Raw genomic sequence first — 26,557 nt, 5'->3', positions numbered from 1 at the left:
CCTCTCACCCATCCCACATGTCATCCACTTTAATCACTCATCCAAGTCTGACACCTCACTCGCCAATCAATCCATCTACACCATAACTCACCCACATCCACCTCACTTCACCCAACTCACACAACACTCACCAAGGACTCATTAACCGCAACCACCTACCTAATTCACCCACCTATCAGTCCATATCTCACCCATCCAGTATTCATCCAGCTTACTCACCCATCCAAGTTAGCCACCTCTATCCTGCGTGTGATTCTGTCGAGCCAGTAGATGTGGTCGTTCACCCAGTCCACTGTTATTCCACTTGGCTTACGCAGACCCCACCGCACAATGGCTAAGGGACGGATGGAAAGGATTACAGTACAAGAGATCAGAGTACAGAGGATTAGAGTACAAATGATTAGAGTACAAAGAATTAGAGTACAAACGGTGAGTACAAAGGAGTACAGTACAAAGAATTAGAGTACAAAGGATTAGAGTAAAAAGGGTTAGAGTACAAAGGATTAGAGTACAAAAGATTAGAGTACAAAGGGTTAGAGTACAAAGGATTAGAGTACAAAACATTAGAGTACAAAGGATTAGAGTACAAAAGATTAGAGTACAAAAGATTAGAGTACAAAGGATAAGAGTACAAAGGATTAGAGTACAAAGGATTAGAGTACAAAGGATTAGAGTACAAAAGATTAGAGTACAAAGGATTAGAGTACAAAGAATTAGAGTACAAAGAATTAGGGTACAAAGGGTTAGATCACAAAGGGTTAGAGTACAAAGGGTTACAGTACAAAGGATCAGAGTACACAGTATTTGAGTACAAAGGGTTTGAATACAAAGGATTAAAGTACAAAGGATAAGGGTACAAAGGAGTAGAGTACAAACAATCAGAGTACAAAGGATTACAGTGCAAAGGGTCAGAGTACAAAGGATTACAGTACAGAGGGTTTGAGTACAAAGGATTAGAGTACAAAGGGCTAGAGTATAAAGGATTAGAGTACAAAGGGCTAGAGTACAAAGGATTAGATTATAAAGGGCTAGAGTACAAAGGATTAGAGTACAACAGATTACAGTAAATAGGATTAGAGTAAAGGGGGGTTGAGTACAATGGATTAAAATACAAAGGATTAGAGTACAAAGGGTTTGAGTATAAGGGATTAAAGCACAAAGGATTAGATACAATACAAAAGACCTGTGGGACACAAACGTCTTTATGTAATTACAGATGCTTTAACATTTTAAATGATTACACAAATCTTTACGAAAATTTCCCGTACCTATCTGACACTTATCTCCCAGTCTCTCAGTCATCTCCCCCGCCTCACATCCTTCTCTCAGTCTCCCCACCTGTCTCCCGCAAGTCTCCTACCTATCTCCCAGTCTCTCAATCATCTCCCCCGCCTCTTATCCTTCTCTCAGTCCTGTCTCCTGCAAGTCTCCTACCTGTCTCGCCAGATCCGTTCAGGTGGGCTCTCATGATGGCATCGAGAGTCACATCCGTCCAGTAGACCAGGTTGCGGTAGTAGTGGTAGTCGAGGGAAATGGCATTCTGTTGTCCCTCTGCAATGCTGCTGTACTCACGACGGTCTATGCTGATCTGTGGGGGAGAGGGGCGAGTGGGTTGAGTGGGGATGAAAAGAGTGGATGGAAAGGTGGCAATGTGGACTGAGTGGGGAAGACAGTGGATGGAAAGGTGGCAATGTGGACTGACTGGGGAAGAGAGTGGATGGAAAGGTACCAATGTGGACTGAGTGGGGAAGAGAGTGGACGGAAAGGTGGCAATGTGGACTGAGTGGGGAAGAACAGAGTGGATAGAAAAGTGGCAATGTGGACAGAGTGGGGAAGAAGAGAGTGGACGGAAAGGTGGCAATGTGGACTGAGTGGGGTGGGGGATGGAAAAACAGAGGATGGGAAAGTATAGAGATGATGGAGTGGGAAGTGGGGAAGCAAAGAGTGAATGGGAAGGTAGCAAAGTGGACTGAGTGGGATGGGGGAAGGGAAAACAAAGAGAGGACGGGGAGAAAGATATGGAACGTCTGAAGAGGGACGAGTGAAGTGAGTAAGGGTTGGGGTGGGGAAGTGTGGAGGGACGGTACGTGAGGTGAATGGGAAGATGGGGAGGTCGAGATAAAATGATAAGGAGGATCTGCTAAGTGTCTGAAATAACTGCTAATCTAGTATTTTACCTAGGTATGGTGATCTTGGGGAGAGGAGGGAAAGGGATAAGTGGGGGCGAACCGGGAAACAGAGAAGGATGGGGAGGTAAAGAGAAAGTGGGGGAGGGGTAGGAGAGGACCGAATGGGAGAGGATAGGGAGGCAACGAGAGGGATGGGAGAGTGGGAATGTGTACAGAGTCTGAAGTTCATGCTACTGTATTCACGATGGGGAAGGGGTGCGTGGGATGCGACTGGGAGGGGATTCGAGAAATGAAGCGAGGGAGGCGCAAGTTAGGAGGGACGTCTGAAGCAAGTGGGATAAAATATGCAGTGGGAATGTTTGGTTATTTTCCTTGTACAAGATTTGAAATTTACGTGCTACCTTCTCAAACAAATCCTTTACTTAACTCACTAAAATGTGTGTGTGTGTGTGTGTGTGTGTGTGTGTGTGTGTGTGTGTGTGTGTGTGTGTGTGTGTGTGTGTGTGTGTGTGTGTGTGTGTGTGTGTATTTAGTAACTGCAATGAGTGGAATGGGTGTGGGAGAGTGTACCAGGTAGTGGAGAATGATGGTGTGTGGGGTGTAGTGATGAGTGGTGTGTGGTGGTGAATGGTGGTAGCAAGTGATGGTGGTGAGTGGTGTGTGTGCTGAAATGATGGTGAGTGGTGTGTGGTGCTGAGTGGTGGCAGCGAGCGATGATGGTGAGTGGTGTGTGGTGGTGAGTGGTGGTGGCGAGTAATGATGGTGAGTGGTGTGAGGTGCTGAGTGGTGGCAGCGAGCGATGATGGTCAGTGGTGTGTGGTGGTGAGTGGTGGTAGCGAGTGATGATGGTGAGTGGTGGTAGCGAGTGATGATGGTGAGTGGTGTGTGTGCTGAAATGATGGTGAGTGGTGTGTGGTGCTGAGTGGTGGCAGCGAGCGATGATGGTGAGTGGTGTGTGGTGGTGAGTGGTGGTAGCAAGTGATGATGGTGAGTAGTGTGTGGTGGTGAGTAGTGTGTGGTGGTGAGTCGTGGTAGCAAGCGATGATGGTGATTGGTGTGTGCTGGTGAGTGGTGGTAGCGAGTGATGATGGTGAGTGGTGTGTGGTGGTGAGTGGTGGTAGCGAGTGATGATGGTGAGTGGTGAGTGGTGGTATCGACTGATGATGGTGAGTGGTGTGTGGTGGTAGCGAGTGATGATAGTGAGTAGTGATAGCGAGTGATGATGGTGAGTGGTGGTAGCGAGTGATGATGGTGAGTGGTGAGTGGTGATAGCGAGTGATGATGGTGTGGTGTGTGGTGGTGAGTGGTGGTAGCGAGTGAAGATGGTGAGTGGTGGTAGCGAGTGATGATGGTGAGTGGTGGTAGCGAGTGATGATGGTGAGTGGTGGTAGCGAGTGATGATGGTGAGTGGTGGTAGCGAGTGATGATGGGGTGTGTGGTGGTGAGTGGTGGTAGCAAGTGATGGTGGTGAGTCGTGTGTCGTGGTGAGTGGTGGTAGCGAGTGATGATGGTGAGTGGTGTGTGGTGGTGAGTGGTGGTGGCGAGTGATGATGGTGACTGGTATGTGGTGGTGAGTGGTGGCAGCGAGCGATGATGGTCAGTGGTGTGTGGTGGTGAGTTGTGGTAGCGAGTGATGATGGTGAGTGGTGTGTGTGCTGAAGTGATAGCGAGTGATGATGGTGAGTGGTGTGTGGTGCTGGGTGGTGGCAGCGAGCGATGATGGTGAGTGATGGTGAGTGGTGTGTGTTGGTGAGTGGTGGTAGCAAGTGATGATGGTGAATGGTGTGTGGTGGTGAGCCGTGGTAGCAAGCGATGATGGTGAGTGGTGTGTGGTGGTGAGTGGTGGTAGCGAGTGATGATGGTGAGTTGTGTGTGGTGGTAGCGAGTGATGATGGTGAGTAGTGTGTGGTGGTGAGTGGTGTGTGGTGGTAGCGAGTGATGATGGTGAGTAGTGTGTGGTGGTGAGTGGTGATAGCGAGTGATGATGGTGAGTGGTGTGTGGTGGTGAGTGGTGATAGCGAGTGATGATGGTGTGTGGTGGTGAGTGGTGATAGCAAGTGATGATGGTGTGTGGTGGTGAGTGGTGATTGCAAGTGATGATGGTGTGTGGTGGTGAGTGGTGATAGAGAGTGATGATGGTGAGTGGTGTGTGGTGGCGAGTGGTGGTAGCGAGTGATGATGGTGTGGTGTGTGGTGGTGCGTGGTGATAGCGAGTGATGATGGTGTGTGGTGTGTGGTGGTAAGTGGTGATAGCGAGTGATGATAGTGAGTGGTAGTGAGTGGTGATAGCGAGTGATGATGGTGAGTGGTGAGTGGTGGTAGCGAGTGATGATGGTGTGTGGTGGTGAGTGGTGATAGCGAGTGATGATGGCGAGTGGTGTGTGGTGGTGAGTGGTGATAGCGAGTGATGATGGTGTGGTGTGTGGTGGTGAGTGGTGGTAGCAAGTGATGATGGTGTGTGGTGACAGCGAGTGATGATGGTGAGTGGTGTGTGGTGGTGAGTGGTGGTAGCGAGTGATGATGGTGTGTGGTGATAGCGAGTGATGATGGTGAGTGGTGTGTGGTGGTGAGTGGTGATAGCGAGTGATGATGGCGAGTGGTGTGTGGTGGTGAGTGGTGATAGCGAGTGATGATGGTGTGGTGTGTGGTGGTGAGTGGTGGTAGCGAGTGATGATGGTGTGTGGTGACAGCGAGTGATGATGGTGAGTGGTGTGTGGTCGTGAGTGGTGGTAGCGAGTGATGATGGTGAGTGGTGGTAGCGAGTGATGATGGTGTGGTGTGTGGTGGTGAGTGGTGGTAGCAAGTGATGGTGGTGAGTGGTGTGTCGTGGTGAGTGGTGGTAGCGAGTGATGATGGTGATTGGTGTGTGGTGGTGAGTGGTGGTGGCGAGTGATGATGGTGAGTGGTGTGTGGTGGTGAGTGGTGGCAGCGAGTGATGATGGTGATTGGTATGTGGTGGTGAGTGGTGGTGGCGAGTGATGATGGTGAGTGGTGTGTGGTGGTGAGTGGTGGCAGCGAGAGATGATGGTGAGTGGTGTGTGTGCTGAAGTGATAGCGAGTGATGATGGTGTGTGGTGTGTGGTGCTGAATAGTGGTAGCGAGTGATGACGGTGAGTGGTGATTGGATGTGGTAGTGAGCAGGCAACATCATAAATTTACCCATCATCTCGTATTTCATGCTTGGGCAATAACTGGTTGGCCTCTCTCTCTCTCTCTCTCTCTCTCTCACACACACACACACACACACACACACACACACACACACACACACACCTCGCTGGCGCAGTGGTAACGTTCTCGCTTGCCATCTGGTAGACGGGAGTTCGCGCCTCGCTCAGGTTGCGAAAAGCTTCACTGAAGAAGTGGGTGGTTACTGTCCCCCTTGAGCAAGGGGACGGGTGTGTGGGTGTGTGAAGGTCACAGCCTTGCCCTTAGATTGGACTATATGAGCTCTCAGCTCCCTTCCGGAGGGTAAAATGCTGACGATCACGACCATCAAGTGATCCTGACCGACCCGGTGAATTACACACACACACACATCTATCTACTCACGCATCTACCACTCAATCTACCTCACTTTATCTACCCACCTGCCTGATGTCCGCCCTGTTAGCAAATATGAGCGCCGCCCTTGGCCCATGTGCCTTGCAAGTGAGGTGATCCGGCCGGAGGAAGTAACCCGTCACGCAGGAACAATTAAATCCCCCCTCCGTGTTCTGGCACAGCTGGGAACACGGACGGAACACTGAGCACTCGTCTGTGTCAGCGCACCTGCAATGAATTAATAAATAAGTAAACAAGTGGCGCCAGGCACAACAAACCTCGCCCGACAAGAGTTATTTTATTTTCAACCGTTTTCAAGTTACAGCCCTCTGAGAATCCGTGATCTTGCGTTTGACCTTTCGAGGTCACTCAAGGTCAAAGGTCTTGGTGCCAAATGAAAGCCCATATGAGACTTCCTGTATGTTGACAGTAGTAAAAATCCCTCTATCTTCAACCAGTTTTGAGATGTTGCCCCTGAATAACCGTGACCTTGAGTTTGAACCTTCACGGTCACTTGAGGTAAAAGGTCACGGTACAATTAATAGCCCATGTGTGACTTCCCGTGTGTTAAAAATAGTAAATATCTATCTGCAAACAGTTTCGAGCAGTAGTAGTAGTAGTTGTTCCCTAAACAGTCTGGCCGAACAGCCTCGAGTCCCTAAGAAAGACCACGGCCGAGACAGGGCTTTCCCACAGAGCTCTCAAGGAGTGTATGTTGTGTTGTTGGCGTAGGTGACTCTGTGGAATGCAGTCATCCATAATATGCTTAATAGTATGGGGTGCTGTGTTACATCCGGGACAGACATCAGCGACGGAGTCATCCAGCCTCTTCTGATGACTTAAGAGGGCTGGATGATGCCCACATCTCAGCCTGGCCAGGTGGACCCTGTCCTCGCGAGGGAGATAAGATTCAGAAGGGTGGATACCAGGAGGCCGTGCATGCAGCTGTGTGCTGTCTTCAAGTGACTGAACTGAACGGCGAGTGATTTGAGTACGTATGGATACGCTTCTGGATGTTGGTCTGAGGCGGGAGAGATGACAGTATTTGTGTATGATATCGTGTGCTAGGAGTCTGTTTGATGTTCCTTGGTGTGTGTGGATGTGCTGCCATGCAGTGGAGTGGATGTTGTGGGTTTGTGGAGGCTGCAGCGAGAATTTGGATGCCTCTCATGTCCAGTTGATCCCTGACTTGAAGGACTTTGGTTTCTTGATGTAGGTGATCTGTGGGTGTAGTAGCTATGCAGCCTGTGATTATTTTTAGGGCCTCGTTCTGTATGGTCCGTAGAGTGTTGCAATGTGAGGTTAGGAGCCCAAGCAGGGCTTGCATAATTCATCACTGAACGTATATATTGTTTGTATACTGTGGTGGTGGTTTCTTTGTGGTGTCCAAATGTTGTATGGGCAAGTGACCTTAAGGCACTGAGTCTTGGTGTTATTTTGTTTTTAATGTTTGTGATGTGTTGTTTAAATGACATTGATGTATTGTATGTTACACCAAGGAAATTGTGTGTGTGTGTGTGTGTGTGTGTGTGTGTGTGTGTGTGTGTGTGTGTGTGTGTGTGTGTGTGTGTGTGTGTGTGTGTGTGTGTGTGTGTGTGTGTGTGTGTGTGTGTGTGTGTGTGTGTGTGTGTGTGTGTGTGTGTGTGTGTGTGTGTGTGTGTGTGTGTGTGTGTGTGTGTGTGTGTGTGTGTGTGTGTGTGTGTGTGTGTGTGTGGTAGGGAAGTGTTGTTCATGGTGAGGTGTGGAATGTGACTGTGTTCTGCTGTCCAGTTTGTGAGAAGGGTCGCTGTAGATTTGGCTGGGGCTATTTTGACCCTGTTTGTGGTGAACCATTCGTGTAGTGTGTTGTGGTAAGGTTGGAGGATGTGTGCGGCGGCTGTGATTGCGTTTTGGTGTGTACATGTAAGTGTTATGTCATCTGCACAGGATGCTATGTGTATCTGTGGTGTGTGGGGTGTGGGTATGTCGTGCATGTATCGGTTAAAGAGTGTAGAGGACAAAACAGTTTCTTGGGGGACGCCATTTGTGAAGTTTCTGATGTTCGAAGACTGACCGGCAAATATTAAATGTGCACATCTGCCTGCTAAGTAGTTTGCCAACCATCTTTTTGTGTTATTGTGCATGTTTGTGTTGAATATTTTGTTGTGAGGTTGTGGCGGGGGATGGGATCAAAAGTGTTGCTAATGTCTAGTGTGACTAGGAGTGTTCTGTGTGGTGGCCTAGCTGAATTCATGCCATCTAAAATTCTCTGTGTAAGGTCTGTAAGAAGAGTGTTTGTGGAGCGTAGTGGCCTAAAACCATGCTGTGATGGGGCTAGGGGTGTGAGGTGTAACTAGTTGTAGTACCAGTCGTTCAGTGGGTTTGGAGGGGGTGCAGAGGAATGTGATGGGGAGGTGTGAGGAAGGTAACGTGAGGTCTTTGCTGGGTTTGGGGATAGTGTTGATAATGCCATGCTTCCAGATGTTGGGTATTATATTGTGTGAGTGGCTGTAGTTTGACATGTTGGTGAGTTATAACCCCCTGAATATCTGTGACCTTGGGTCTGACCTTTTAAGGTCACTCAAGGTCAAAATTCTTGGTACCAAATGAAATTCCATATGGGAGTTATTGTAAACTGATATTTGTAAATACCTCTAACTTCAGTTGGTGTCAAGTTATAGTCCTCTGAAAATCCATGACTTTGATTTTGACTCTTCAGGGTCACTCGAGTACATCCAAAATTTAATCACTTTCTTTGGGGACCAGTGCCCACATATCCTGAAAGCTTCATGTAATGTCATTCAGCCGTTTATCCCATAATGTTGCTAACAAACATAGAAACAAACAAAGAAACTCGACCATAAAAAATACCTCGTAGGACTCCATCCGGGCGAAGTAACAAATAAACAAACTAAATAAATAAATATACAGACATTAGGAAATAACGCATCATAATGGAAGATTGGTTTTTTACTCTTACTGTCATCGTCTTCATCATCATCATCATCACCACCACCACCACCATCATCATCAAAATCATCATCATCATTATCACCGTCATCAAAATCATCATCATCAAATCAAGAACACTAGAAAATACTAACAAAAGAGAAAATTAAACACACACACACACACACACACACACACACACACACACACACACACACACACACACACACACACACACACACAGGACCATGTTAACAAGGAAAACATTCAGAACACATGAAAAAACACTGAACTCCGGGCGAACAATAACAGAAAAGCTACGTGAGAATCAGCCCAACAGAACACGCGCCAGCTAATGAGCACGTGTTCATCTCCGCACACCTGGACAGCAGTGGACACGCTCAGAACACAGAAGAAAATAAACTTAGAACAGAATATGATACGAGTAAAATGGCAGGAATGGCACAAGAATCATCATCATCACCAATCATCACCACCATCATCGTCATCACCAATCATCACCACCACCATCATCGTCACCAATCATCACCACCATCATCATCTTCCTTCTCCTCCTCCTCCTCATCATCATCATCATCTTCATCATCACACCATCACTATCACCATCAATAAATCATAATTCCCAGCAGGTAAAGGAGTTTCCCCAGCCACTGTCAAAACTTTACCTCATACTGCAGTCTTTCTAGTTCTTACTTTACTGGCTAAAATATTTCTAGTCTGAAAGAGACATTTCTTTTCCCATCTCTACTTTTCACGTTCCTCATATTTCAAAAATTAAGAGAGGCTTGCTATGTCTCCATGTCCAATTTTTCTCTCTGATACGATGCGTCGGGGAGGAAAGTGACGGACATGCTCCAAGCGTAAAATACAGGCAGTGAAGCTGTATGCAAAGTTTTGTCCTTGATTGAGCAACAAAGACAAAATCCTATACAGGGGAAGAATGTCAGCTTCAATATACAGGTGGTAACCAAAGGACATAAATTTTTAAGACTCAAGGATATGTTATAAAAAACAAAAAAATCCGACACATGATTACAGAGTTTGTGTTGTTGATTTATCTGTGTGTGTGTGTGTGTGTGTGTGTGTGTGTGTGTGTGTACGCGTTTCCTTAACCGCATGAGATAAAAGTTTTCGTGCCATCACTCCTGGACGTAATTATATATATTCTCTCTCTCTCTCTCTGTAAATATATATATATATATATATATATATATATATATATATATATATATATATATATATATATATATATATACCTAACTGTCCATCCGTCCATCCATCTGTCAAGCGACCTGTCCATTTTTATCAATCAATCAACCTATCTACCTCCCTACTTATCAACCTACCTCCTTACCTGCCTACCTTCTTACCTGTCTACCTACCTACCTACTTATCTGCCTACCTACCTACCTACTTATCGCCTACCTACCTACCTGTCTACCTACCTACCTACTTATCTGCCTACCTACCTACCTACTTATCGCCTACCTACCTACCTGTCTACGTACCTACCTACTTACCTGTCTACCTACCTCCTCATCTTGATACTGCAGTACACAACCAGTTCTTCCTTCCCTGACCTCTCACTCCAACTCTGACTGCATCCCTCTCCTTTTAGATTATTTTTTCCACGCTGTCTTGTTGGTTTCTTGGTAAGGTGTCCGATGCAAGAGGTTAAAGGATACGCACACACACACACACACACACACACACACACACACACACACACACACACACACACACACACGCTCTCTCTCTCTCTCTCTCTCACACACACACACACACACACACACACTGCATAACCCAAGGGTGGGGACAAGAACAGGCCCATCACTTAGGCAAACCACAAAAAAAAAAGAAAAAAAAAAAAATCAGGGGACTGGGAAATCTTCGTCACCATCGCGTCCTTGGTTCGTAATCCTGTTGGTTATGGAGGCTCCGTAACACCTTCTCCTGAGCGATTTACTTTGTTTATTGCGCCTTACCGCCCTTCTCCGTTACACAAAGCCTTCCAATATCGCCATACTCTGCATAAATAACGCACAAATAGGATATTAACCAGCCATATCGAAAAACAAATCGCTACGGAAGAGGTGTTAGGTGCCTCCAGACGATTTTCACTAACTCCTTTCACCGCTAGAAGGATTTTATTAAGGCGAAAAAAAAATCGTTTGGAAGGAGGAGGGGGGACAAGAATTTACTGAAAAGAATCCCTCAAAAAAAAAAAAAATAAATAAATAAAAAACTAGGCAGACAGACAGATAAACAGATAGATAGATCCACTGACAGGAACAGACAGATAGATAGACAGACAGATGGGGATATAAATACACAGATAGTTAAATAGGGATGGAGAGTTGAATAAATTTAGATAGACAGATTGGCAGGTAAATACAGATAGATAGACAGATAGACAGACAGGCAGATAGATACAGATAGATACACGGACTGCATAACCCCTTCGGTCCAAGGGCAGTCTTTCTGAGTAACTCGTTTTTCTTTTTTCTTTGTTTTCTCGGAAGACAACACCGGCTGATGGGGTGATGCAACACGAGGAAAAGAGAAAAAAAGAGAAGATTACGCGTTAAAGGGGGAAAAGAGAAACCAGAGGAGGTAAAGAGAAAAAGAGGAGGAAAAGGGCAAGGAGGAGGTCAAGAGAACCTAGAGAAATCTGAGGTGGAAGAAACGAAAAAATAAAATTGCTGTGCTACTGTATATGTCATTTTGGGGGGAAAGAAGAGGAGAGAAATGAAAACTAAAACTAAAACTAGAATACCGTAGAATTATCCACTGACAATTTTGATAAAGAAATCTTGCCACAGCCATTGCCCACCAGGACCCCAGCTATACAGGGACCCTGAGGTTAACATCATTGATCTTATGCATGTCACCTTAGGCCATCACAGTCTGTAAGTCCACCAAATTTGGTGGCTCTAGCTTTAATCCTTCACGGAAAATTAGGTGACAACCGGATTATGTGGAAAAGTTCCAATTACTGACCCCAGGCGATCTCAGAGAATAATCAACTAATTGGAACCATACTCCTTTCCGCACTGCGTCCGCCTTAAGGCTATATTGTAGCACAGCAGCCCCGAGAAGTGATGGCAGAGTTTCAGATTGTTTCGGTCACTGTGGTCTGTCAGACATTAAATGAAAAACGAGTGAATATAAATGATCTTTTCGTAATTTATCACTTCACATCATCTGATAAACTACGTAATTCTTCATCCTGGGCATTATTACGAATATATATATATATATATATATATATATATATATATATATATATATATATATATATACATACCTATATATATATATATATTATGTGAGGAAGAAGGAACCACAGGCAATGAGCCCGCAAAACTGTTCCTTCCAAGAGAAAAACAAAATACAAGAGAGAGCAAAATTCAAGATCCATTCATTTCGAGATGCCTGGACACACTGTTTGAAAGACTGGAGATTATAGGAAGCAGGAAATACAGACAGAGGGAGACAGTTCCAGAGTTGACCTGTTGCATAAATGAAGGACTGGGAGTAACGGTTGACTCTTGCATTAGAGAGTTGGACAGAAAAGGGGTGAGAGTTGAATGCTAGACGGGTGCTACGCGCCCGTCGTAGAAGTGGAGGAATGCATGCAGACAGTTCAGAGGAACAGTGACCATTGAAGTAGCGATAGAAAAGAGATAAAGATGCAACACTGCGGCGAAGAGACAAAGGTTGAAGGGAGTCAGTAAGAGGGGGAGAGTTAATGAGACGAAAAGCCTTTGCCTCCACCCTATTGAGAAGAGCTGTATGTGGGGAGCCTCCCCACACATGAGAGTTGTACTCCACACAGGGGCGGATAAAACCCCTGTATAGAGTCAACAATTGTTCACGGGTAAAGAAGGAACGGAGTCGGCTTAGCACACCCAATCGCTTGGAAGCAGATTTTACAAGAGATGTAATATGATCTTTCCAAGACAAGTCCCGATGAAACCCCAAGCATGTTCAATGATGATGCAGGATTAAGCTGAATATTATTAAACATTAGTGGGTATACCTGTGGAAGATTCTGTCGGGTTGATAGGTGCAAAAACTGAGTCTTTGATGCATTAAAACACAACCAGACTATTTTTACCCCAGTCAGAGATACGAGCCAAGTCAGACATTAGGTGTGCCATAGCCTCATCCCTTGTTTGTTGAAGTAACTACTGAGATGGACGTTGTGGGAATCGAATGAAAAGGTGAAGGGTGAAGTCATCAGCGTATGAGTGGACAGGGTTAGATGTACAGCTTAGAAGGTCATTGATGAATAAAAGGAAGTGAGTTGGTGATAGGACAGAGCCCTGAGAAACACCACTGTTAACAGATCTAAGAGAAGAACGATAGCCGTCTACAACAGCGGCTATAGAACGACCAGGAAGCTAGAGATAAAAGCACAGATAGAAGGATAGAAACCGTAAGAGGGCAGTTTGGAAATTAAAGATTTATGCCAGACTCGATCGAAAGCCTTTGAGATGTCAAGTGCAATGGCAAAGCTCTCGCCAAAGTCCCGAAAGGAGGATGACCAGGAGTCTGAAAGGTAAGTGAGAAGATCGCCTGTGGAGCGTCCCTGACGGAACCCATACTGACGATCAGAAAGAAGGTTGTGATAGGAAAGATGCTTTAAAATTTTTCTATTAAGAATAGACTAGAAAATTTTTGAGATACAGGATGTTAAAGCAATTGGACGATAGTTAGAGGGTTGGGAATGGTCACCCTTCTTTGGGACTGGCTGAATGAGAGCAAACTTCCAGCAAGAAGGAAAGAAACAAGTTGACAGACAAAGGCGAAACAGTTTGCCTAGGCAGGGTGGAAGCACAGAAGCACAGTTCTTTAGAGCAACAGGAGGGACTCCATCAGGCCGATATGCCTTATTAGTACTGAGGTCAGCAATGGCACAAAATACATCAACTGAAGAAATTTCAATGTTAGCCATGAGGAAGTCAGAGGGGGGAAGTGATGGAGGAAACAGCACCGGAATCGTCTAAGGTGGAATTGGAGGAGAAAGTCTGAGCGAAGAGATCTGCTTTATCAGTAGAAGAAATAGCTACAGAGCCATCGGAGTAGAAAAGAGGAGGGAAGGATGATGAGGTAAAGTTGTTAGAAAGGTTTTTGGCAAGGTGCCAGAAGGAGCGGGAAGAGTTCGAGGTAGAGAGTTGAGAGCATTTTGTACAGATGAAATTATTTTTAGCAGAGCGAAGGACAGACTTAGCACGATTCCAGGCAGAAATGTATAAAAGATGTGATTCAGGGTTGGCTCCGGTACCTTTTATAGGCCCTCTCCTTGTTGCGGACAGCATTAGAACAAGCGTGATTAAACCAAGGCTTTCTTGCATTAGTCAAAGGATATGAGAAAGGAATGTATGCTTCCATGCCCGAGAGAATAACCTCCGTAACGCGCAAGGCACACCCAGATGGCTCCCTGCCATGGAAGCAATAATCATTCCAGGGAAAGTCAAAGAAGTACTGCCTGAGGGCCTCCCAATCCGCAGCTCCAAAGTGCCACAGACGACGTTTTTTTGGAGGGTCCGCAGGCCGTACCGGAGCGATAGGACAGGTTAAGGTGATAAGGTTGTGATCGGAGGAGCCCAACGGAGAGAAAAGATTAACAGTGTAAGCAGAAGGATTAGTTGTAAGGAAGAGGTCAAGTATGTTGGAGCTCTCTCCAAGGCGGTCAGGGATACGGGTAGGGTGCTGTAAATGCTGCTCTAGGTCATTATAATACAGTGATATATTTGAATTAAAAGTGTTTGACATGTCTTCCCAATTTCAATGTTATGAATTACCCAGAACAGTATTGCTGTCGTGTGTCTCAGGCAGTAGCCTAATATTACGTCTCTGAAATCTCGCAAATTAGGGCTTGTTATCGAATAAATTACATGGTTCATCTTCCTGAGTATTATGTAAGTTGCACAACATGAGGCAATGTTATTAGAATTTCAAACTGTCTTCCAGATTTGAATGTGTTATGTATTACTCCGAATGTCTTTCAAATGTGAATGTGTTACGTATTACTCCGCGCAGTATACCCAACATAATCCTGAAGCAGTAGCCTAATGTTATTTCCTCCGGATCAAGCCCGTTGATATATATATATATATATATATATATATATATATATATATATATATATATATATATATATATATATATATATATCAGCCGTTTGAGTATCCACTGCAGGACCGGCCTATCCCTACAGAAGTGGGGACGATACAGCCAATGTATCTCTCCCAAGTGGCTTAGGCTGTCTAGTAGAGATTGTATGTAGGGTGAGAAGTGCTTGTAAGTGTAATTGTTGTGTTGGAGTGGCTTTGGATGTGTGTGTAGTCTGTGAACCAAGTGTAATCGGCACTCTGAAGCCGACTGGGTGCAAGCATACTTTATAGTATGCGACACTGGTTCAACCACAGCACCCTTTGTTTCCTCCAATGCAGTGCGTGGCCAGAAGAACGCTCTCAAAGTTTTTTACTCTGGCGGGGCGCGAACCCTCGTTCTTCAGTGTATGAAAATGCACACTTTACCACTGTACACAGAGGCTCCATATATATATATATATATATATATATATATATATATGGAACCTCTGTGGTACAGTGGTGAAGTGTGCGTTTCGTACACGGGTGAGCCAGGGTTCGCGCCCCGCCAGGGTAATAAACTTTGGGAGTGTTCACCCGGCCACGTACTGCATTGGAGGACACAAAGGGTGCTGTGGTTGAACCAGTGTCACATACTATAAAGTATGCTTGCACCCAGTCGGCTTGCGCGGGCCGATTACACTTGGTTCACAGACTACACACACATCCAAAGCCACTCCAACACAACAATTACACTTACAAGCACTTCTCACCCTACATACAGTACAATCTCTACTAGACAGCCTAAGCCACTTGGTAGAGATACATTGGCTGTATTGTCCCCACTTCTGTAGGGATAGGCCGGTCCTGCAGTGGATACTCAAACGGCTGATGATATATATATATATATATATATATATATATATATATATATATATATATATATATATATATATATATATATATATAACATGCAGCGTTTTCATTTTTCAAATGATGTGAGCATGATATAAGAAACAAGCTGACAAAAAAAAAAAACTTTGATATTAGGCAACACAAAAAAAATTCTTGTTTAGCGTCCGGCCGCTTCATATTTTCACGGTCGGGCTGGCGTTTTTTTTTTTTTTTTTTTTTATACCATGCGAAAGATATCCTTGGTGTACATTCATGGCCGTATAGTGTGGTGGGGGTGTATAAAAGGCCATAGGAACCGTGCATGAAACTGAGAAGAGACGAAAACATGAACATCTTGTTGAGTCCTTTGTTTGAAAAATTTTGCCGTATTTTTAAGCATTTAAAAAAAAAAAAAAAAAAAAAAAAAAACAAGAGGGTCGGCGTCATTTTCACGGTCGGGCGGGGACGCTAAACAAGCATTTGTGTGTGTGTGTGTGTGTGTGTGTGTGTGTGTGTGTGTGTGTGTGTGTGTGTGTGTGTGTGTGTGTGTGTGTGTGTGTGTGTGTGTGTGTGTGTGTGTGTGTGTGTGTGTGTGTGTGTGTGTGTGTGTGTGTGTGTGGCCTCACGGATATACAGTATTATACGATAGCCCGTACACATTTCTCCCTCATTATCCCCTCAGTGATTACTATCAAAATGACTGTTGATTTATTCTTTCCAGTGGGTAATAAAATATTTTCAGTTTCAGGGAAATAAATGTCGCAGTCAACATTATTTCTTGTAATTAGATAGGCAATACAGGTAATTCTGAACGCACATAGGAGTGTCAGTTCAGTCTGAGTTTAGTTCAGGGTCAGTGCAGAGTGTATAGCTCCGGTACTTGTGAAAACTGAAGTTGGCATGTATTAAGTGTAACCGTTTGGAAAATAAAGGCAGTGAACTTATGAAGCCAGTGTTTATTTACAGCGCCTGAGCTGATCTCGTTGTTGCACACCACAAGTCTGACCATGAAGAACAACACACTGGGTGACGTCCTTCCTATAGTGAACTACTGCTGCTGGAGCCTGTGGCAGTGCGGGACGGGGACGTAACAGTATTTATTTATACATCATTTCAGTGTCAGGCTATTCATCAATCACTGTTTTTGGCTATTACAGATTTCAACTCCGCAAATTAATCCAGACTGACCTTAAGCGATAGTTCCGAAGTTTGAAGTGCGGGTAGTTCCGTCTGATGATTTCTTAACGTCGTAACCAATATACTCTTTCTTTCAAATTTGAAATGAACGTGTATTTTAGCCTTAACTGACTGTTTTCTAATACAATTACACAATGCATATTACTTGTTATTTTAAGATGATCCAAGTATATATATATATATATATATATATATATATATATATATATATATATATATATATATATATATATGTATCACTTAAGCGAAACTTCTGCATACTCTGCCGTCACTTCTTGGAGCGACTGTACAGTTTCAGTGTCCTAGCTTAAGCGGTTGTTCAGATAGCGTGGCTGACTCACTTTTCTGTGTTCCGGATAATATCCGGAGATACGGTTGATGGACTGCCACCATATTTAGCCAAAAGCAGCGAACAGCTGTCCGTTAAACTGACCAAGTTTGAAAGCTCTAAGCCAAACAGCCTTTGAAATACCCCAATTTAAAAATATGTAAAAAACAATAATAATACAAGAAAAATAAAACTTCCCACAGGGAAGTTAAATAACCTGCCGGAAACAAGAGATGGGTGGGACAGTGGGTGAGGGCGGATGGGGACTGGCGACCATGTGCAAAAAGAAATCGTCAAGGAAAAGGCGTTACGAATTCTCTAAAAAATAAAAAGAAAAAAAGAAAAGAAAATCCAAGGAGAATACAACTCATACCGGGGACTACATTTGCGTCCTTTTATTATCCTTTATGTAGCTCAATGGCTAAAAAAAGGGGAAAAAAAAAAAAGAAGGGGAGGAAACAGTATTATCTTAAAGAGTTAAGAAAAAAAAAAAGAATGATAAATGGCAGGATATAAAAAAACGAAATCATTTGATGAAAAAAAGAGACCCAGACAAAAAAAAAAAAGGGGGGGGGACGGAGGTGATAACAGGAAGTACTTAAGTAGTTTCGCAACTCACCTACATCCGTGAGAACACTGGGTGGACGGAAGGACACTTAGAAGGATACAGGACACAGAAGGACAAACAAGAGGACACATGCGAGGACACACTAAGACGCATCCTATATCCCCAGACACATTAACTAGGACATATACAAGGAATTTTAACATGGCGTATACTTAAACACATACTGGGACACACTAGGACGTACTCCGACACACTAGGGTGCATTTTATGATACATACTGGGACACGGTTGGCCACATACTAGGATATATTTTAGACAATTATAAGATATTACACGAGTCAAAGAGGCAAACCAAGACATACTAGGAAACATATTAGGGAACATGCTAGAACGACCACTTGGACACACACATCTCTCTCCCTGGCAATAGTGATGGATGAGGGCAAGATGTATATTATTAGGCGTCACGCCTCCTGGCCATCCCTGTCTGCTTTACACAACCATCCTCCCTTCTGGTAACACGAGTCGCTGACCTTGTGAGAGCTGTCTACTTCAAGGTGACACACACACCCACCCACCCACACCCACGCCCACACCCACACACATGGCCTCCTTCCATTTACAGGTACATTCTATCTAAACATTCCAATCCTTATATTAACAAGAAGGAAATACAGGCGCGTATCTTAAATCCTTCAATGTAATGATGTTTCTAAGGCTCCCGTATTCTTGTCGGTCATGGAAGCTCCCTGACACCGTTTCCTAAGTGACTTATTTTGCTTACTACAACTAACTGTCTTATCTGCGTTGCATAAATCATTCTAAATTAATTCTTACTACAAACAGGAGATTTTATTCAGCTTAGAAGCATCTTTATCATTGACCAGGTTCATGAAAGCTAAACCCAACTCCTCCAGCCTCTCCAAAGCTAAATCTAACTCCTCCAGCCTCTCCAAAGCTAAATCTAACTCCTCCAGCCACTCCAAAGCTAAATCTAACCCCTCCAGCCTCTCCAAAGCTAAATCTAACCCCTCCAGCCTCTCCAAAGCTAAATCTAACCCCTCCAGCCTCTCCAAAGCTAAATCTAACCCCTCCAGCCTCTCCAAAGCTAAATTTAACCCCTCCAGCCACTCCAAAGCTATATCAAACCCCTCCAGCCTCTCCAAAGCTAAATCTAACTCTTCCAGCCTCTCCAAAGCTAAATCTAACTCCTCCAGCCTCCCCAAAGCTTAATCTAACCCCTCCAGCCTCCCCAAAGCTTAATCTCACCCCTCCAGCCTCTCCAAAGCTTAATCTAACCCCTCCAGCCTCCCCAAAGCTAAATCTTACTCCTCCAGCTTCCCCAAAGCTAAATCTATCCCTTCAAGTCTCTCCAAAGCTTAGCCAAAGCTAAATCTAACCCTTCCAGCTCGAAAATCCTAAGCTGAATAAAATCACCTGGAGACAGCAAGCAAAAGCAAGAATCAGGTAAACAAGACGGTACCGGTATTTTAATAAGGCGATTCAGGTTTACCGTGGATTGCTTCAGGTATATATAATCACGTGCATTTTACCTGTAATTACCCGCCCTGGCCTCACCAGTGCTGCGAAATTGGAGGTGATTAGGTGGTGATTAGGAGAGGTATGCGTGGGTTGAAACATAAATACTCTTACACACACACACACACACACACTAAAATATATATAATCTCCCCCTCCCCCCCTCTCTCTCTTCCTTATCAATTCATTTCTGTGCATAAAAGGATGGATGGACGGATAGATGGATGGATGAATGAAGAATGGACGAATGAATGGCAGGCGTTACGGTGTGAAAGGAGTCAAGATTTTCACTTCAAGACAAAGACTTATCCATAATTTGATAGATAAATAAATAGATAGATAGAAGAGTCTCCCAGTCTCGAGAGAGAGAAAAAAAAAAAGTGCCGCGACCTTGAACTTTGCAGTGTTAAGGGCAGAAGTATGGTTAGTCTCAATGGGCAGAAAAACTAGAGAGAGAGAGAGGTACAGCTGCAAACCAAAACATCGCTCCCTTTTAAGTCGAATAATTATGGAACGCTTACATAATACTCTGAAAAGCCTACTGGATAACCATGAGTCTGTTAATGAGTTTCAAAAGTTATCGTTCACTATGTCTTTATTATCGTAGGGAAGTGGAGCAAAAAAATTTCATGTTAGTAACCGTCAGAAAGAGGCAGACAGACAAATAAGGAAGTTGGTAGACAGATAAGGAAGTTGGTAGACAGATAAGGAAGTTGGTAGACAGATAAGGAAGTTGGTAGACAGATAAGGAAGTTGGTAGACAGATAAGGAAGTTGGTAGACAGATAAGGAAGTTGGTAGAGAGATAAGGAAGTTGGTAGAGAGATAAGGAAATTGGCAGAGAAATAAGGAAGCTGACTGACAGACATATACGGAAGCTAAGGAGTGTTGTTGTGGTTATGTGGATTTGCTGGGAAGTTTTAGGGATAGAGATAGATATAGAGACAGACAGGTAGACATATAGGTAGACAGAATGTTAGATAGGCAGATAGATACCAAAATAGATAAAACAATACAAAAATAACAAAGCCTATTCTCACTGCACACGTCTCTCTCTCTCTCTCTCTCTCTCTGATGGCCAGGTGAAGTCAGGATGGAAAAGGATTAATATAGTTAGTCTTTTTCCCTTCCACAGCACTTCTTCGTGACTAGCAACATATTCCAGTGCCAATCTCTTGGTACAAATCAGTATACAGTATGGGTATATGGCAATTTTGGGCCATGTTAGAGAAAAAAGGACTAGTAACCAAGGAGACTCAAGACAATACTATGGCTCTACATCCTTCCATAGCACTTCTTCGTGACTAGCTACATATTCTAGCGTCGATCTTTTGGGACCAGTCTTAGTATAGGGATTATAATTTTAGGCCAAGTTAGAGTAAAAAGGGGACTAGCAACCAAGGAGACTCTAGGCGATATTATGACCTTACATCCCTTCCATAGCACTTCTTCGTGACTAGCAAAATACACGATTTAAAGGAGACTTAAGACAATACAGCGACTTTACATCCCCTCAATAGCACTTCTTCGTGACTAGCAATATACATGACTATATTATTTTTTACTTATTATTAATGCAGCCTATGTCCTTATTAACACCCTCAGGCTCCTCAATTTCACCCGCAGTAGAAGTAAATAATAAAGTTAAATTAGAAAATAGAATATATAATAAATAAATCCCTACATTCTGGATATTACGGGAGGAAGTGAGTCAAGGGGGACGAGGGCAAGTGTGTGTGTGTGTGTGTGTGTGTGTGTGTGTGTGTGTGTGTGTGTGTGTGTGTGTGTGTGTGGTCACTTGATTTACGATATTGCATAAGGAAGTGTGTCATCAGGATAAAGGAAGCATAATTCTGGCAAGGCGTCAATTTGCCACCTCACGCCTACTCAGCAGACAGTTACTTTTTTTTTTTTTCCCCCGCCCCTCACGTCCGTATATATAAAGGGGACGCAGCCAGGACAACCACAGTCACCTCTCAACTTTGGCACAATCTGCACACGCGCTCCGCTTCAGTGAGTAGGGTGGGTGTGTGGGTATGTGTGTGTGTGTGTGTGTGTGTGTGTGTGTTCCTTTCTCACTATCTCTTTTTCTCTCTCTCACCCTCAGCATCCAGTATGGTGAGACACGCTACAGTGAGTGTGGTGATCCTGGTCTCCCTCATCGTCACCGTAACAGCTCAGGGGCACCGTAAGTCTCTCTCTCTCTCTCTCTCTCTCTCTCACTATTAAATTCTATAGTTCTTTCACTGTAACTTGGCTCACAGTTTCGTCATATTGTAGCTTTTTTCGCATAGGTCAGGAAAAACAATACTACGGCTCTACATCCTTTCTATAGCACTTCTTCGTGACTAGCATCATATTCTAATCTTTAAAAAACTACTATGCCTCGACATCCTTTCCAATGCACTTCTTCGTGACTAGCATCATATTCTAGTGTTAATCTTTAAGAATACTAAGACTCGACATCGTTTCCATAGCTCTTCTTCGTGACTAGAATCATATTCTAATCTTTAAAAAATACAACGACTCCACATCCTTTCCATAGCACTTCTTCGTGACTAGCATCATATTCTGACATCAATCTTTTTCACAGCACCTCTCCGGGTCAGATCATAATGGTGTCCTTCAACCTAACTCCTATACACTCTTTTGAACTCCTCTGTACTCAATTGTATTCCCCTGCATTAGACCCACATTGTACACTGTTTTGGACTCCTTTGAACTCTCTGTATTCCCCTGTGACCCTTATTGCACACAGTTATGGACTCCACTGAAATCCTTTGTACTCTCTTGCAGTGGACACCGAATGCATGACGCAGCGCAGGAGTCAGATCGCGAGCTGCCTCTTTGGTGAGAGAGTGCGCTCTGACCTCACGCAGCAGCAGGCCCGGAGCTACCTCGCCAGGCTGGGTGAGTGGGGGCAGGGAGGGGGGAAGGAGGTGAGTGGGAGGCAGGGAAGGAGGTGAGTGGGGGGCAGGGAAGGAGGGAGGAGGGGAAAGGGAAGGAGGGATGAGGGGAGGGGGAAGGGGAACAGTAAGGGGGAAAGGAAGAGGAGCGGAGGGGGGAAAGGGAAGGGGACTAGGAGGAGGGAAAAAGGGACAGAGCTGGGGAGAAGAGGGGAGAGGCGGGGGAAGAAAAAGAAAGAGTTGGGGAGTAAGGGGAACGAGATGAGGGAGTGCGAGTGAAAATAGGAAGGAATAGGAATGAAAAGGGAAAGGGAGTTTGGGAGGAAAATGGAATGAGTTGGGGAGAAGTGTGGAGAGAGATGGGGGGAAAAGGGAGGAGGATGAGGGAGGAAGTAGGAGAGAAAAGGGGAGGGATCAGGAAGAAGAAGGCAAGGGTAGGGAAAAAAAGGGGGGGGGAGGGAGTTAGGGAAAAAGTTGAGGGAGTGGGAGTCTGGGGGAGGGGAGGGAAGGGGAGCGAAGAGGGGAAGTTTGAGGAGAAATGGGTAACGAATGGGAAAATAAGGAGAAGGGAGTTGAGGACAAAGTGGAGAGAAGTTGGAGATTTGAGAGGAGAAAGAAGGGGTGAGTAGGGAAAGGTTGCTTATGTTATGAGAATGTATATGGAGGACTTTGTGTGTGTGTGTGTGTGTGTGTGTGTGTGTGTGTGTGTGTGTGTGTGTGTGTGTGTGTGTGTGTGTGTGTGTGTGTGTGTGTGTGTGTGTGTGTGTGTGTGTGTGTGTGTGTGTGTGTGTGGACACTGCTTCACCCCACTATGCATGTGAAAAAAAGTCTAGATGATGATGATGACGATGACATATAGACGTATATGAAAGATATATTTAGGGTGTGAAGATGTCTATGACGGCGAGGTAACTGTATGTGAAAGTGACATAGAGTGGAGACACACACACACACACACACACACACACACACACACACAAAAGCCCAGTGAATGAAGATGTATGTGAAAGTGAGATTAGTGAAATATGTAAGGTAAGTTTTTCTCACACCCAAGCGTAAGTGAGCTACGTGAGACAAGTGAGATAAGTGAGATCAGCTTTTCCCACACCCACAGATCAGCTGAAGCCCCTGAGCCCCGCGGAGCAGAATCAGCTGCAGAAGGACATTGGCGGCGCTGGGTGGGGGTGCATCCTTCAGGTAGGCCACTTGAATTACCGTAAAAGGATATTATTCAGCCAAATCCAAAAATCACTATGGAGGCTTTGGGGGTTTCCTGAACCGACGAGAACGGCGAACGACTGACTGATGGCATGACCGACTGACTAACCGACCCTCCCCCTCACATTCAAGCATAAACCCCTTCAGTTGCGGTGGTTCTCTGTGCTGAGTGAAATCGTCGGCCGCATGCATTATAAGTCTCTTTTTACTATATCGTACTAATCTATACAATCCGATGGTGTATATTTCTGTCTTATTCGGCGGACACCTAATCTAATCCTTCTTCCTCTTCCCACCCCGCCTCTCCCAGGTGGTGATACCGTGCAGGAAAACCAGAAACTAAGAGAAGCAGTCTCAAGCTTCGGGCACAACGTAAGCCAGCATGCAGTAGTAGAAGACCACGGCTACGGTGAGAACATCAGAGAAATGTTCAGAACTGCCTTGGAATATAACAACGCTGTAGGCAGAACGTAAGCCAACATAGAGTTAGCGAGGATCAAGGCTGCTGGGAGAACGTCATGCCAGGAAAACATCAGGACAGAGCATCTATCTATCTACCTATTTGTGTATCTATAATGGAAAGAAAGATTTAAATGTGGCTAGGAAAATTAATAAATGAAATAACTAACTTCCTCCTCACCCTTTTAAATTAGTGTAGCATTTACTTATTATTATTATGACTGATTTTGCTCTGTCGCACTTATCTCACGGAAGCTCTGACTACAATAAATTCTCTGGCCTGAAATAAGCAGTTTGGTGTTACCCTATATCAGTAGAGTAGTCAGGAGGCATAATGAGGGGGTCAAGGTGGGCGCAAGGACTATATTCGAAGGGCCAAAGGCCAAGGATGTAAGGCGGGCCCATACACTGTACTGGGGGCAAGGTGGGCCCACACACTATACTGGGGGCAAGGTGAGCCCATACACTATATTAAGGGCAAGGTGGGCCCATACACTGTACTGGGGGCAAGGTGAGCCCATACACTGTACTGGGGGCAAGGTGGGCCCACACACTATACTGGGGGCAAGGTGAGCCCATACACTATATTAAGGGCAAGGTGGGCCCATACCGGTACCTTATACTGGGGTCAAGGTGGGCCCATACACTATATTGGGGGCAAGGTGGGCCCATACCAGTACATTATATTGGGGGCAAGGTGGGCCCATACACTATATTAAGGGCAAGGTGGGCCCATACACTATATTGGGGGCAAGGTGGGCCCATACACTATATTGGGGGCAAGGTGGGCCCATACACTATATTGGGGGCAAGGTGGGCCCATATATTATATTGGGGGGCAAGGTGGGCCCATACATTATATTGGGGGCAAGGTGGGCCCATACATTATATTGGGGGCAAGGTGGGGCCAAGAACTATATTAGGGGTGAAGATGGGGTCAAGGACTACACTGGGGGCAAGGTGGGACGAAGGACTATATTTGGGGGCCAATGTGGGGCTAGGCATTATACTGTAGGGCAAGATGCAAGTTGGGGCCAGGCACTATACTGGGGAGAAATGGTGGGGCCAGGCACTAGACTGGAGGAGGGCAGGCACTAGACTGGGGGGGGGGGGCATAATGCTACACACAATCTACACATTTAACAATCCACAATGTTAAGTGGGGAGCCAGTGGAAGGGCCAAGAGTCTGACTGAGAGGCCGCACCTCCAAACCCCCCAATCCAGAGTTACATCAGTGGGTAAAGGAAATACGGCCTACCTCCTATATTTTAACAGGAAATACGGCCTACCTCCTATATTTTAACAGGAAATACGGCCTACTTTCACTGTTTAATACGGAATACCCCCCACCCCCCAATATTGCAGTATGGGGGAAACCAGTCTGCTTCATTTATTGTGATATCAGAGACACCCTGGTCGATCCCTACTCCCAGAAGTGCCCCCCTCCTGTGTGTGTGTGTGTGTGTGTGTGTGTGTGTGTGTGTGTGTGTGTGTGTGTGTGTGTGTGTGTGTGTGTGTGTGTGTGTGTGTGTGTGTGTGTGTGTGTGTGTGTGTGTGTGTGTGTGTGTGTGTGTGTGTGTGTGTGTGTGTGTGTGTGTGTGTGTGTGTGTGTGTGTGTGTGTGTGTGTGTGTGTGTGTGTGTGTGTGTGTGTGTGTGTGTGTGTGTGTGTGCGTGCGCGCATGAAGTAGTTCTGACAGTTCTGATATGGTAAGCTCCTCTATGTTCCTTCACCTTCCCTCACCCCCCACTGGTCAGACCTCCTTATGTATCCCCACCATATGATCTCCCACTCCCTTCATCCACTCCCCCACTCCCACCTACTCTCCCACTCCTACCAAACTCCACCACCCCCACCACTCACCCTCCCATTCTCACCAGCCATCCCACACCCCTACCAAACTCCACCACCACCACCACTCACCCTCCCATTCTCACCAGCCATCCCACACCCCTACCAAACTCCCCCACCACCACCACTCACCCTCCCATTCTCACCAGCCATCCCACACCCCTACCAAACTCCACCACACCCACCACTCACCCTCCCATTCTCACCAGCCATCCCACACCCCTACCAAACTCCCCCACCACCACCACTCACCCTCCCATTCTCACCAGCCATCCCACACCCCTACCAAACTCCACCACACCCACCACTCACTCTCCCATTCTCACCAGCCATCCCACACCCCTACCAAACTCCACCACACCCACCACTCACTCTCCCATTCTCACCAGCCATCCCACACCCCTACCAAACTCCCCCACCACCACCACTCACCCTCCCATTCTCACCAGCCATCCCACACCCCTACCAAACTCCACCACACCCACCACTCACTCTCCCATTCTCACCAGCCATCCCACACCCCTACCAAACTCCACCACACCCACCACTCACTCTCCCATTCTCACCAGCCATCCCACTCCCCTACCAAACTCCACCACCACCACCACTCACTCTCTCACCTCCACCACCCACCAGAGCTGGACACTTAATACACTGAATGTATTTAAATACTAAATACTAAACACGTGGAAGAAATGTATTTAAATACTAAATACATTTTATGAATTGATTTAAATACTAAATATTAAATACATTAATTGTATTTAAATATATTTGTAAATACATTTTAAATACATACAAATTTTAACAAAAGTATTCAGTAAAAATTCAGGATTAACAATATAAAATGCTTGATAAAGGAAAATTTCCTATTAT

General features: G+C 45.2%; 2 protein-coding genes across 2 annotated transcripts in view; one reads left to right on the top strand and one right to left on the bottom strand.

Moving 5' to 3' along the window:
- Lrp4 (LDL receptor related protein 4) overlaps positions 1 to 26,557 on the bottom strand; it is a 169,422-nt gene that overhangs the window by 17,080 nt on the left and 125,785 nt on the right. Inside the window, exons 12-14 of the mRNA XM_080271383.1 lie at positions 5,720 to 5,900; positions 1,435 to 1,588; positions 220 to 334 (exon numbers count right to left, since the gene is read on the bottom strand). Of these exons, the coding sequence (XP_080127509.1) occupies positions 220 to 334; positions 1,435 to 1,588; positions 5,720 to 5,900 (450 nt within the window). The remainder of the gene's footprint in view (positions 1 to 219; positions 335 to 1,434; positions 1,589 to 5,719; positions 5,901 to 26,557) is intronic.
- On the top strand, positions 21,228 to 23,995 carry LOC145398421 (uncharacterized). Its single transcript, XM_080271303.1, has 5 exons — positions 21,228 to 21,260; positions 21,355 to 21,435; positions 22,044 to 22,157; positions 23,268 to 23,350; positions 23,682 to 23,995. Exons 2-5 carry the CDS (start codon positions 21,363 to 21,365, stop codon positions 23,712 to 23,714), a joined length of 303 nt encoding a protein of 100 aa, XP_080127429.1. The 5' UTR covers positions 21,228 to 21,260; positions 21,355 to 21,362; the 3' UTR covers positions 23,715 to 23,995.

This window comes from Coenobita brevimanus, chromosome 45 (genome assembly GCF_032717465.1).
Source record: "Coenobita brevimanus isolate Jiangsu-jjx chromosome 45, ASM3271746v2, whole genome shotgun sequence".
Lineage (NCBI taxonomy): Eukaryota > Metazoa > Arthropoda > Malacostraca > Decapoda > Coenobitidae > Coenobita > Coenobita brevimanus.
This window is presented reverse-complemented; position numbering and strand designations above follow the sequence as displayed.

Coding starts and splice junctions, on each gene's coding strand:
- LOC145398421 (XM_080271303.1), top strand. CDS start 21,363: ATGGTGAGACACGCTACAGTGAGTGTGGTGATCCTGGTCTCCCTCATC. Junction 21,436..22,043: donor CGTAACAGCTCAGGGGCACC/GTAAGTCTCTCT, acceptor ACTCTCTTGCAG/TGGACACCGAATGCATGACG. Junction 23,351..23,681: donor GGTGGGGGTGCATCCTTCAG/GTAGGCCACTTG, acceptor CGCCTCTCCCAG/GTGGTGATACCGTGCAGGAA.